General features: G+C 40.0%; 1 protein-coding gene across 1 annotated transcript in view; it reads right to left on the minus strand.

Annotated features, from left to right (window-relative positions):
* Positions 1-723: 723 nt before the first annotated feature.
* The window catches only part of ATP10B (ATPase phospholipid transporting 10B (putative)), a 46,109-nt gene continuing 32,520 nt past the window's right edge, over positions 724-14,312 (minus strand). The window contains exons 12-22 of the mRNA XM_054288267.1: positions 13,902-14,008; positions 13,100-13,226; positions 11,422-11,606; positions 9,036-9,348; positions 7,384-7,460; positions 6,695-6,820; positions 5,370-5,570; positions 4,701-4,781; positions 4,489-4,593; positions 3,859-4,046; positions 724-1,201 (exon numbers count right to left, since the gene is read on the minus strand). Of these exons, the coding sequence (XP_054144242.1) occupies positions 724-1,201; positions 3,859-4,046; positions 4,489-4,593; positions 4,701-4,781; positions 5,370-5,570; positions 6,695-6,820; positions 7,384-7,460; positions 9,036-9,348; positions 11,422-11,606; positions 13,100-13,226; positions 13,902-14,008 (1,988 nt within the window). The remainder of the gene's footprint in view (positions 1,202-3,858; positions 4,047-4,488; positions 4,594-4,700; positions 4,782-5,369; positions 5,571-6,694; positions 6,821-7,383; positions 7,461-9,035; positions 9,349-11,421; positions 11,607-13,099; positions 13,227-13,901; positions 14,009-14,312) is intronic.

A 14,312-nucleotide genomic window follows, 5' to 3' on the forward strand; every position in this document is an offset into this window, starting at 1 on the left:
CTTACCACCAAGTTGTCTTGGCAGCTCATGTATTCAGTATTTGTATTCTTCATCTTTATAAGCTCACTTGTCCTTTCCTTAACATTATCAGGTCAATCTGCTATCTGCATAAAAATCTTACTCTTCAGGGAACACAGACTGTAGTGCTGATATTGTTGTATGTGTAAAGTACATATATTAAAACATGGGACATTCTCTAATGTCTTTCCATTGCTATTATTCTGCAAGTACCTTTAGTATCTGCAGGTAGTAATTTTTCATGCAGAATTATAATTTTTAAGTTACTAAGCTCCTTTCTAGACTTTGAGAGTAAAAATCTAGAGTGGGATGTGTTGGTTTAAGACTTGGTTTAATAAAGAATGGGTTCTCTTTGTATTAACCCAATAGCATAATAATAACAACATTGAAACTTCACAAGTATTCCCTATTCATATGATACAAAAATATCAGTTGAAAGAAATAATTGTGCAATTCTCAGCAACTGCATGATGCTCATGTAATGTTTCTGTGACATGACCAAACCAGGAAGATCAAAAAGCCATGTACTGATAAAACCAGACAATGATCTAGTCAGCTAAGGTTGCATATTGGAGTTGCTATTGCACTACTCCAGCTGCCTCTCTCTCCATTTCTAGTGAAGATAATGGCTGAGCATAAACATTTTCATTTTCCCTGTTGAATCCTCCTCCACATGGGCTGTGGGTTCCATTTCTGAACATTTCTTCAGAGTGTCACCGAGCTCACTGACCGCCGGTGGTAATTAAAGTTTCTGAGATAATCTTTACCATCCTGCTCAGGAGCTGCTTCCCTGCTGGCTACAAGGGGATGATGGCCAGAGGAAGGCCCTGCTGAAGAATCAGCAGCAGATTCTTCCTCTGCCCACCTGTTAAAGAAGTAATAGCCTTCCTCATATGTCCTTCTCCCGAGAGGATTAGGGGCAGAAACTCCCAGATTTTCTGTGTCCCTGGGAGACAGGGCTGCTGCTGGATGTAGAAATGGTGACACACATAAGTGGCTGATGCTTTGGTCAAGGTCATCATTAGATGCAGGTGAGGCCACAGGTGCACTAGAAGCAGCTTCTTTTCTTGATCTTAGTTTCTGGATTTCAAGGTCCTGTTGCTCCTTAGGAAGTTTTTCTACTTGCTGTGCTCTCAGAACAAGAGATGCTCCAAGGGTTCCTCGTAGGGCAAAAATAAAGAATCTGATGAAGGAGGAAGGGAATGGATTTTTTAATCTGTGGGCTCATTCCATAATCTACATCACGTATCCCAAATACAGATAATAATTTTCCATTATTTACAGACATCAGGTAGACACCTTATACCTGGCAGATGAAAGTTGACTCCTGGATTTTAACACAACATGTTACTACATATTTAGCTTGACCTGTATGGAGTCAACTATATGTATATATTATCATTTTTTTTGTATTTATAACTACTTGTTTGCTGAACAGTGAAGAAAAATAGAACAAATCTCAAGAGATGCAATATTTGAAAATATGGAAGTTGCATTTATGCTGCTACAACAGGCTAAAGAAGAGATCCTAATTTGTTAGATAAGAGAAAATCAGAAGTTAAAAACCTCAGCTTTTGGATTTTTTCAGAAAGCAGCAACAGAAATGTCCTCTCTGCCCTTTGCAGGACAGAGAACTTATGTAACTAAATATTGTGTGCTGTGAGACTGCATACATCCTCTCTCCATGTCATATCATCTTTGTGTGAAAATCAAAGTCTCTTTCAAAGCATCTTTTTTATTAGGATTTGACCTTTACATAGGTGGCTTCAACATGTATTTTATAACAAACATGGGTACTCTCTGAAATTGCATTTCAAAAGGTGCCAACCTCACATCCTGCTGCTCAATGTATCTATAAACAAGATTTACAAGATTAAAAAGGCTAACAAGCAGCAGTACAGAAAGGGCTTTTAAGGCAATGGTTTTCTTGGGCTTGCACAAGCAGGAGTGGATAAAGTTAATTTGTTGTGTGCCTGTGCTCAGGCTGGTCAATACCAACCGAATCTCAGGTCTGCTCAGGAAGTGCAGAGCATGGGAGAGCTCAAGACTTGCTGTGTACATTTGCTCTGGATCACAATGTCCTGTGTCTTTCCCCTCAGCTCATTTTCTGCATCTTTTGTGCAAGTTCCAGGGAAACCAGACAGGATGACAGAGAAGGAATGGGAAACTGTGTCTCCCATCCTGTAAACTGCTCTCACCTGCTCCTGCCCTCCCACAGCCCTGCAGGGTGTGAGGCCAGGCCGGGCACAGGCCAAGGCTCCCCCTGAGTGCTGCAGCCCAGACCAAAGGCAGCACTGACGGGAAGAACCCAGGAGAACAATTATTTTTAAAAAAACTGTTTGGAGGAACCCAGAACCTCCAGACACCAAGTGAGGAGATAAGGAGCCAGGCAGAACAGTGCAATGGACCATGGAATGGAATGGAATGGAAGTTAAAATTGAGTGCATTTCAGCAAAGGGTGGTTTCACAACTGCCGTCATCTGCTGGCACTGCTCAGTTGGAGTAGAAACAGGTCCTGGATATTCTGCAGGTGAAGGAGTGTGCAGAAAATAATCTGGGGTACCAATACAAAGGAGCAGCACTTGTCCAGATTTGAAGATATGAATATATAACCATTAACCTCAGTAACCTGCTGAGGCAGCAAGGATCTTAAGTGTGCTAAACTCCCAAGATGGAGACATGAGCTCTCTAACCACGTGCTTGATGCAGCTGTCAGCAGAAAGCTCAGGGTCAAAAATATCACTGTGAATGAGGGCTGATAGGAAAACAAAAGTCATGCAGGAGCAAAGCAGACTGGAAAAGGATGCCCTGCCTAGAAGACATGAGACCTTACTGAATTGTGTTGTTTATTCTGATCTGAACTTATATTATATAACATAAAAACCACAAGAGCATCTCAACTCCAATGGGAAAATAAGAATAGTTTGAAGAAAAACATCATCTATTGTTGAAAAGTTCCTTTTCAGTCAAAGTTAAGGCTCAGATTCTAATGCCTTAAAGCACTTACAAAACCAGATACTAAAAATATTGTCCTGAATTTTGTAATACCAGTGTGCTGCCTTACTTCATGGGAATTAGGATGAGAAGGAAACCACCAAGATAGTCAAACCAACCCATTCCTTTCAATGCCCAAGCAAATAACAAATAAATATTTGAAACAAATGGTGCAACTCAAAACATACCTGCTTTAAGAATTGCTAATGTATTGAACACCAAAAGTAGTAATGTTCCCATATATATATGGGAACAGAATAAGTCTGTTTTTAAAACCATTTTTTCAGCAACATATCACAATAACTATCCCTCTCCAAATATTATACAGTCTCAATTAAACTTATCTTTAAAATATCTGATTTTTTGCAATACAAAGTTAAACTAAAATTCCGGATGCAATGAATATTTTTCATAAATAAATGCTCTTAAAATCAGCTTAGTAATGCATCATAATGTACTTGAAACCAAGAATATATTTAGTAACTCTCAAACATACAGGAATAATTCAAAGATTTGTTTATAATCTTGATCTGCTCAACAACATTGTGGTTATGACAATGAATAATTAGGTAGCAGATCTGTACTGGTAAATTTTGATGCACCCCAAGAAGAAAGGTTTTCCTGATGGGAAAAGTAGAAGATATATAGTGACTGATCTAGGGTTATATAACTGAATAAATGAATGGTTCATGAACTGGAAGGTTGAACTCAGGAATCTGACTTCCACTCTGATCCATTATCCTGTGCAGCACGTGTCTGACACATCACATATCTGTACACATCCCTGTTGTTTCTTCCCTCCCATGTCTGCAAACCCACAAAAGGAAAACATTCAAACATCCAAACCTTGGTAAGAGCGCGATGACGGGGGTGATGAGGCACAACAAATAGAAGGTGGGGTCCTTGAGCTGCCTCTCCATGATCCAGTAGGGGTTGGTGGGGGGGTTGCAGAGCAGGCAGGCAGCATTGTAGGTGACAGAGAAGATGAGGTACAAAGCCACACTGCAGAGCATTGTCACCAGCTGCAGCACGGTCTGCAAGCACAAGGGATGCCAGTGAGACCCTGACTGGGTGTGAGACAGGAGGGGACAAAGGCAGCTGGGAAGAGTGCATCTAACAGTGCATTTTACTGAAATCTGCAGTAGGAGAAATAGCCAGAAATAATTTAGAGAACAACAGTGAATACAGTTCTCCAAGTAACACTTCATACATTGAGGTATGCAAGTATTTGGTACTGTCCTGTCTGAAGGCATGATAGAAACAAATTCTGTCACTGAAGGTTTTAACCTGGGGTTTTAACCTACTAAAAATTCTGGCACTTTGTGAAATCTTAGTGTATCTGCTACTTACATTTTGTGACCCAGAATTCAGGTAAATGACTCTGAAAGAGAATTCTATGCCTACACAAGATGCAACATTCACAAAAAAAACCCCAAACCAAAACAGTGCTGCGAACAGAACAGGTCAAATACATACCCATGTTTTCATTTCTAGAGCCTGGTGCAAGAGAATGGTCAGGAGGGCGATGGTGTTGATGGGGTTTCCAAAGGAAAACACATCTATGTCAGAGTCTTTGTAGGTCTGCAAAACAGACAGAGAGACTCTGGTGAACCCTGACTATTCAGAACCGAATTTACTACTTCTAAGGAGGACAGGAGAGTGAGAACATTAATAAGCCTGTTACTTACCAAATAGGGGACAAAGAAGCAAATGAGGCTTTGATAGAAGGCATCCAACATTGTAATAATAAAAGCTGACAAGTTGTATATCTGCAGGAGTTTACAGATAACAGTCATTATGATGGGATATATGTCTCTAGCTGTCCTGCAAACATAATTGCTGTTTGTCTTCCATTCACACTACTAATTATTGCTAACTGGTCTCTTTCTATGAATAAATACCTCCTGAGCAGCTGATTAAACCAAAGGCTTATCTCTAAACAGGCATTTTATCTGTGTTAAGTAAAGACAGACCTTAGGAATATTACCAAGTCTACCAAGAGTATTAAAAGCTGAATTTTGCCAGTCACGTCCCTTCACAATGGATGTTATTCCTCAAATTCTTTCTCCAAGCTCTTTCTAGAATTATAAAATTGGTCAAAAATCCTTTCTTCTAATGCAACACTTATTTTGTGCCATTTTAATTTGACTATTTGCCCTATTTAAACTTACCTAGTGACCTATGGTGTCACAGCTCCCATGGAGCAGAATGCATTACTGGAGAGACAGAAGATTGGACCCTGTTGTTTCAACATTCCAAGTAAGTATAAACTCTTTTCTTCCTTCCCTCATTCCTCAACAAAAAAACCCTGTGATCCTTAGGATTATCAAGCAGTTATTTCAGCAGCCATGACATACCTCTGAATTCTGTCCATTCTTGTACAGCTCGGGCAGACGTAGGAGCGTTTCTGCAGAAACATCTTTGTCAAGGACTCCAAAGAGGAGAGGGGGCACCGAGGTGAAGAAGAGGTTGAAAAAGATCATCTGCCAGTAATCTAGCATGGTGCTGCCTGAGAAGCCACAGAAGAACTGGTACCAGAAGAGCAGGTTGACGTAGCACTGGGAGAAGCACAGACCAACAAACACATAGTTACACCTGTGGTGTTTATTTGTTTATTGCGGCACTGGTTATCAACAGAGCCTCCTCTGAGGACAGGATTTTGGCTAAAGGCACTGCACTTCATTCCATAAAGCAATATACCCTAAGGGTCTGTTTCACAGTGATCCACTGTGATACAGCTTTTTAAAAGCCATTATGGTTCTTTGAGAACATATCAGAGAATTAATAAAGTGAACTGTTCACAGCCCTGAGCACCAGATTTTAGAATCCTTTTGGAATCTCGTTGTCCATGTGGAATCAAAGGCGTGCTGCTACCTGATGCTATGGGGGAGATTAAAGAGCAGCAGCATCCTAGTCTGGAGAGCTAATTCACATTGCAAATAAATAGCCCGTGAACTCTAAAAGGATGTCCAGTCAAAAAAAGCAAAGTGTTCATTTCCACTGCAAATTTTAACATTAATAAGAAGTAATCCTTATTGAAAATTATTAAAAACTTCACAAAAAACCAGATACCTTGAATTCTAGGTAAAAAGCCTTTCGTGCTCAGAGCGTATTTCATGTCAAATGGACTTGTTTTCCCAGTCTTGTAGAAACTGAATTACTTCATTTTTTCCACTTTATATCATACTTCAATGCATAGATCATTTGCATATACATTAAATTTTTAATAAAAATGACAGATATGAATGCATCATTACTTGCAAGTGGTTCCTATAAAAATTCAGAGGTTTCAAGGCAGGCGGTTCTTAGTACACACTCATCTACATTCGAGTGCTAATAATCTGATCTCCCTCATGCAAATTTTATTTTGAGGCTCGTGGGTATTATTAATAAAGTTTCTTGTGCTAGCATATAAAGTTACTAAGCCTTGAGTCCTTTTTCCCTCTGGAATAATGCCATTTCAAAATATATTTAGAGCCTGTATTTTTCTCAATGATCTATGCAGCAGCTTGCTAAGAAGGAAGGGGCATACTATAAACTTGCAAAGTGAGGAAACACAACTGTAACTTCATAAAAAGTAAGAGTATAACCTGAAAAAACCAAAAACAAACAATCAAGAAAACCCTCAGAGCTGGAATTAACCTTTGCTAGGATGCACACTTAATAATTTTAATCATCTTACCACATTTTTGTAGAAAAAGTAAATCACCATCTTTGCCAGGCGAGCATAGCACCAATGTCCATGGACAAGAAGGAGCTTTTTGAGATGCTTAAATCGGGATATTGCAAAGTCACTGGCCATCACAGCCTTGGGGAAAAGGAATAGAAGATAATTTACAATAGAAGGTTATTTACAATACATCCTTTTCACACTCTATGTAATGAAATTTGAACATAGACATTGAAGCAATTTCCTACTATTGAATATTGTAGAAGCAACAAACCAACAGACCTCAAGAACATAGTTGGAGCTTTCTATCTCTGCAGAGCTCTCCATTTAAGGAGAATAAGGAAGGGGGATGTGTGGGAAAGGATACAGGGCAGAAGATTATGGAAGAGAATCCACAAAACCTGGAAACCTGGAAATGCAGGAGCTGAGAAAATTCAGAAACCAGATGCTCACCTAACACTGGGCAGACATCTGCTAATTTTCCAGTTTCATGAGCAAACACAGGTTTGTCCTCAAATGATAATTTTTTGGCTCAAAATGCTCTTTTTTTGTGGCTGGACCCTTAATTACAAACTGCATATTAATTTATGATGCCAACTTGCATTTTTAAGATGACACTTGAGAGTATAGGGCTTGAACTATGAAACTTATTAAGCCTTTAGGGACTACCTGACAAAAGAGGAAAGAAACTGAGAGAATACCTGCATGCCTTCTTGGCCAGATATTCCAATTCCAACATCAGCTGCCTGAATCATACTCACGTCGTTTGCACCATCCCCTAGAGTGGGAAGAGAGGAGGGAACAATAACAATGCAAGAAAGGCTGCATTGTCAGAAGAAAGAAATAATCTCAGCTGTGCTGATTATTTCAAATATTCTGTAATACCATGCATCTTGATCAGGAGAACTGATGTGTGGCATCAAGCATCAAGGCTCTGGTCTTGGTCCCTCTCCTCCCCTGGCTCCACCAGAGCAAAATCCAGCATTGGGACCAGCTGGGTGGTGACACAGCAACCCCAACCCCATTTACATCAGCATCATTTTGTGTTTCTGCTTGGCCAAATCCATATGCTCAGGAACATGTTTTGAAACACCCTATTTCACTGAATTCTCTGAATCTATGACAAATTTGATTGCAGATGACAATGTAACAAGCCAGTTTCAAGAATTATTTTGCTCATTTCAACTCACAGCAATATGTTAAGTATGTAACCAAATTTCCAGGGAAGGAACAGCCATGCTTATTGCTTGCAATATGGAGATTGCAAATTAGGTTAGTTGGTAAAGTAAATGAAGCAGAAAACTGAAAGCTTATGTTTTGAACTGTAAGGCAAAGTAATATTTCAAAAATACAATAGACTTTTCTGTTTTGTCCACAGAGGTGTATTTGTTTAGTTTGGAGTCATCTAAATCAATTCATCAAGGATTTTAGTGGCATCACTTGCCAAAAGTGTGGAAGGAAGCTCAAAGCATTTCACAATATTTGGAGGTAAAAGACAAATAATTGCTTAATACCACTCTGGAGATAATTCTGTTCTCACCAGGGAAAATCTGACCGGAAAAGGGCTTTATGAAAAGATAAAATAGTGACTAACAATGAGTGATTTCCAGGCCCAAAACAAGGAAGTTTTGGAGGCAATATGTGCATGTGTTTGTACTGATGTGCATGAAGGGGACTGCTGGGAGATTCTGAATTTGTAGTGCCTTCATCTTGTTTAAAGGGGGGAAGATTTGCTTCATGTAAAACTGAAGCAGGGCTTTTATAGGAGTTTTGATCAGGACAGATTAATCAATGCTGTTTCCTCACTGCCTCTACCTGAGGCACAAAAATCTGCCCTGTACAATAAATCCCCCACATTTCTCTCCAAGAAAGAACTTGCTTCCCATGTCTGTGTGAGGTGCAGAGGGGAGGTACCTATGGAGATATCACTTTGGAGATAATTCCAATCTGGAGATAATTCTGTTTTCACCAGGAAAAATCCTTCAGGAAAAGGGCTTTATGAAAAGATAAAATAGTGACAAATGATGAGTGATTTCCAGGCCCAAAACAAGGATGTTTTGGAGGTAACATGTGCATGTGTTTGTACTGATGTGCATGAAAGGGACTGCTGGGAGATTCTGAATTTATAGTGCCTTCATCTGTTTAGAGGAGGGCAGATTTGCTTCATGAAAGCTGAAGCAGGGTTTTCATAGGTGCTTTGATCAGGACAGATTAATCAATGCTGTTTCCTCACCGCCTCTACCTGAGGCACAAAAATCTGCCCCGTACAATACATCCCCCACATTTCTCTCCAAGACAGAACCTGCCATGTCCCTGTGAGATGCAGAGTAGGCAGGTAGGATGCAGGAGGTACCTATGGAGAGGGTCATGGCTTTCAGCTGCCTCCGGACCAGCTTGACCACCATGCTCTTCTGCAGGGGCGTGGAGCGGCAGCAGAGCACGGAGCGGCAGTGCCGCGCCAGCTCCAGCAGCTTCTCCTCCAAACCTCCCTGGAAGATGATGCTCAGCGTCCTCCCATCCAGCACCAGCCCAAACTCAGGGCTGGGGGCCTCAGGGGATGGCAGAGATGTTGGGATGATGCCAAAAATCTTCCTGCGCGGTTTGTCGCACTCGTAATTCTTCTTCACCTCTTCCAGGGTTAAATTCAAGAGAGATTCACAAGTTTCCTGTGAGAAAACAGACGTGGTTCTAGAAATAGTTATCTCCATCTACAGCACAGCACCTTGCCAAATGGATATTTGTATAATCATGCCAGGGGGTTTAAGCCTATCAGATAAACATGAGGGGAAATTTACTGAGAAATGCACTGATTCATCTGATTGGACATTATTTCAATGACAGCATCCAATCCCTCAGTGAAAACACTGCACATTTTATCAGCCAGTTCACTGAGGTAAGGAATTATTCTAAAAGAAAATATAATAATCTGTACGTCAGGAAGGCACGTGTGCATTTATGCTGAGAGTTCAGAAATTAAAAGAAAATATTTTCTTTTAAGGAGATTGAAAAATCTAGTTCTGATATGAATGATGTGAGATATTGCAGCATTGGCTTCCACAAAAAATTAACTGTGAGAAGAGAAACAAGAGGTCCACATTTTCAAAATTACCCAAAACTTTCAGAGTTAGGCCTTTTCTAAGTCACATACCAGGCGTGTGTCACAATTACAAACAGAAATAAAACTTCATCTTTTCAAGCACTGTAACTCAAACACAAAGTCCTTCTGTCTTAGCAAATCTGCTTCATGTTGGATCAAGTTCCCTTTTAGATGCCAACAACTGGAATTGACTTAGTACCAGGTAGAAACAGATTTAAGGGGAAAACTCTCACCTCTCCCATCCAGATCTCCTAAACTGGCACATCACTATCAGAGAAAATCCAAAATGATATCAAAGTTATTTTGCTCCCTCTTAGTACCCAAAGTCCTCCTTCTGTGGCCCTGAATATGTGAGGAGCTAATCACTCCTCTTTCTGCCTTTTCTGTCAGCTTTATTGAGTGATGATTCAGTTCTATAATGTTATTTTCACTTTATGTAGCATAAGGTACATGTGTAGGATGTTTGCAAGATTTAAATTACTCTTAAGTGGGAGGTTCTGGAATCAAATGTACCTCTGACATCTAATAAAAACCTGCATCTAGCATGAACACCTAAAACCCCTAAAAATATTGAAGAAACGTCATCTTTGTGTGAACAAACCAAAAACAGCAGTGGAAATTCCTGGTTTGCCTTGACTTGCCTTTTGAAACAAATCTCCCAAGCTACCTAATTATGTTGCATCTTCTTGGAAGATATCTCATTTTCAGTGTTTGAATAATCTGCTGGGCTCAGGGGTAAGGAGGGGCCCTTCCCACTGACACTACTTCAAGACCTAACTCTGGCAAAATTAACAGGTTAAATGCTTTGTATGTATTACTTGTGTCCCTCACTGCTGCTATTGGGAGCCTAGTTCAGAAGTTTCTCTTTGGTTTAATTTTGAAAGTGAGGGAACTAAGTCTTATTGTGGAGAAACTCCAGTGTCCCCTGAACCAAGGGGGTTCCCCAAGTCCCCAGGTGCATGCAGGTTGCTTCTGAGCCTGGAACCACAGAGGCTGTGGGTAAGTGCCCATGCTGGCATTTCTGGGAGCCAGGGCGGTCCTGCCTGCAGCATCTCTGCTCTGGCACCAGCCCTGTCTAATTTCCATCCCGAATGTATTCATTCTGCTTCCTGTTAAAGCAGATCTGTGTTTCAAATGGAATTACACCTTGGAATGTTTTCTGTGCCACATTCCACATCATCTTTGCCTGTTTCTCTATTTCCATGACATTGAAAGAGACAGATATTTGCACAGGGTTTTTTCTTGTTTGGAGAGGTGCTAGCTGCAGACAAAAGCATTTAGAAACCAGGTCATCTCACTGCTCCATGCAACTGCCTAAACCAGTCAGTATTTTAGCAGTATTTACTTAATCCTCACAATAGCTTTTTTGAGAAAAGCAAGCTTGTATTGGTAACCCTGGTTCTCTGGGGAGGAAAGCTGAGACAGCCCAGGTGTGTAACTTGTCTGGTCACACAGGGAAGCCCTGCCTGCCCTTCTCAGCCTTGGAAGAGCTGAACTCACTGTGCCCCTTGCTCCTAATGCTATCTGGGGTTTTTTGACTGTTCTTTGTTAAGTGAGGTCTAAAGCAACAGAATGCCAAACTGCAAGATGCAAAGAAAGGGTAAGATAGCGAATTCTGTGCATTTTGTCTTTCTTTACTCACCTTATTTTCAGTGTTAATGGTGAAGACAGTGTCCCTTTGGTTCAGAAGCTTGCAGGAGTATGCAATGTTAACTGCTGTCTCCTGTTTGTCTCCTGTCAACACCCAAATTTTTATCCCAGCCTCTCTCAGAGACACAATAGTGTCAGGTACTCCATCTTGCAGGCGATCTTCAATCCCTGTTGCTCCTGGGCAAATAGGAAAAGAAGAGAAATAATTATCTTTTTATTAAAAAATCAAGTTGCTATTTTCTTGTTTAAAAAAAGCTCTTTGCTTTCCAATCACGCTGCTGAACTTATTGAGAATTGAACCAAGCTTTTTTCCAACAAACAAACATGCAGGCACATGATCTGCATTTGGATTAAGGTCTGAATGTGTCAACAATCAAGTTCTGTCTCTTCATTTTGCTCATTGCATGAACAATGCATTTCATTTCTTCCTAATAATCCAAAATGACAATGTGCTGGCAGAGGAATCACAGCATATGAATTTTAAAAATGCTGCATTAAGTCGCATCAAAGCAACCAGAAAAGATGAACTTTGACTGTTTAAATGGATGCTGTCCCTGTTGTCAAGTCAGCTGCTTCAGCCATCAAAGGCAGAAGAAACAGTACAGTACATTTTCTTTTTGAACATGCACAAACTTAGAAGCAGATGCCAACATTCATCCTGCTGATGTTGGGAAATGACCATCTGAATGTTACAATACTCCTTATCCCTTCCACTAGAGGTCAGTTTGAAGATGCTGTAGCTGTGGTACATTAAAGATAGATATTGATTTAGGCTAAGGGAACACTTTTTGCAAATTAAAGTGTGAAAGCACAGAGAGTCTTGGTAATTGGCAAAGGTAACAGACTCTGACAGGATCTACATTACCTCTTATGTGGTCTGCTTATGGCATTTAGCATTATTACTCTAATTTTTTAAATCACTGCAGAGATTATGAGAAACCATAATACAAGCTATTACTTGCAATCACAGAAATTCAACAAAGTATGGGCACAAATTGCAGTCAAAGAAAAATGACAACTCCAAAAATCAAAGTCATAAAGAACAAAATGTTTGCAAACAAAATAGAACAGAAAGCACTGAAGTGCTCCATAATTGAACAGAATGATATTGTTAGATATGACAGTGATGAATAATGCAGAAATGTCAATCAATGTAAGTTTTAATGCTAAACATCCTTTTACAAAGAGCACAAAGCAAGCACAACAATGCAACAACAGCAGGAACTCAGTGGCAGAACACCTACATGTTGAATATACTGGATTTTATAACACAGTTCAATGCCCAAAATTCCCTCAGAATTTGTGCCCAAAACTGAAGTTAATTTATGGCATTTCATAGGTTTATCTCAGGATATGGATGCATGATTGAACTGAGGGAACTTCATTCTCTACTGTGTCAGCTGAGCCACACTAACAGCTGATGTGCATGTTCTTTGCTCAGGGCATACAACAGCTTCAAGTAACTTTGTCAAAGTTACTGCTGCCCAAAATGCACAAGAACTTGTATAGACACTGTCATTGGATTTTATCTCCCCAGCCTGGAGATTTCCAAACCACAGAGGAAGTATTTTAGATATAAATTAGTATAAGCTGTTGTCTGCCATACTGCCAAGACTATCACAGGAGAGCAAGTGATACTTCATGCAATGACAATTCTTATTTTTAGCTACCCAGCAGGGTGAGTTTGGTCTCCAGATGCTGTGCTGTCTCTATCAACAGCTCCTCTCTGTTGTCAATTGCAGCTTCTGCCTCCTGACGAAAATTGGCCCATTTTTGAAAGTCATCTTCATTCAAGACCTGCATAACACAATTTAAACAGTGTTTATTTGAAATTTAAATAAGATACGAATGCCAACATTCTGGATCACAGAGACTTAACTCGCATCCAAACTGGTGAAATACTGTGTCATCTTTAAAATAACTCTGACTTTTCCAAGAGAAAACTGCAAGAACATGTAGTTTGTAAATATGACCTAGAGCTGAGACTCAGCAATATGACATAGGGAAACTCTTGCTCACACAACTCTTGCTTAGCTGGGAGCACAGTTTCTGAGGCCTGATCTGCATTTCCCCAGAACTTGAATATGATCCATTTGTTGCACAGTGACAACTTCTGTATGAAAGTATGACACTAAAATTCACTAATTCAGGCTGAGAGCAAGATTTTTGAAAGTTGAATGAGAAAGCAAAAGAGAAAAAGGTTGGCTGCTCTGCAGACTCTCTTTCTTGCTTGGAAGCACTGTAGAGTAGGTCAGTTGAGTTACTATAGGAGAAACAGAGATAAATGTTTTGAGACTGACTAAAAATCCCTCATTGGGTCACATTGAAGAAAAAGAGAAAAAAAGACTCCAGACAAGGCAAATAGAGGGACAAAGAGATGCATATATCTGGCTGGTTGTCTGAAGCAGAATTATAACCACTATATTTTTCTAGCAATTCTATTGACATGTACAGAACCTGGTGCTCTCCCACCTTCTTAGCTATGCACAGGGTTCTCAGTCCATCATGGGCATAGTAGTCCAGATGCTTCTGTGTTCTTTCTTTTATTCTTTTCATTCTCTTGTCTGAGCTAATGTCACCTGTGAAACACAAGGAAAAGGTTCCATATTTTAAGTACAGACAATTTTCAATCTAATGGCCCAAGATTAAAAGAGTGGGCATTGGAGAAAAGTGGATTCCATTATAATACCAAGTTCTTGAAAAGCTGAAAAGTATTGGCTGTGCAGAAGCTGAAATCTTGCTAAAAATTCACATTTCCTTTAAGATACATTACTTGTGGTTTTTTAAATTAATATTGCTGTACTCTTGCTAACAACCTGAAAAACAATGGTCAGGCCCTTATGACAGTATTATTGCAGAGTACACAATCCCCATGGGTTGGTA

The sequence above is a fragment of the Melozone crissalis genome, unplaced genomic scaffold (assembly GCF_028551555.1).
Source record: "Melozone crissalis strain CALT ecotype California unplaced genomic scaffold, PUWL_Pcris_2 ptg000061l_1, whole genome shotgun sequence".
In the NCBI taxonomy this organism is placed as follows: domain Eukaryota; kingdom Metazoa; phylum Chordata; class Aves; order Passeriformes; family Passerellidae; genus Melozone; species Melozone crissalis.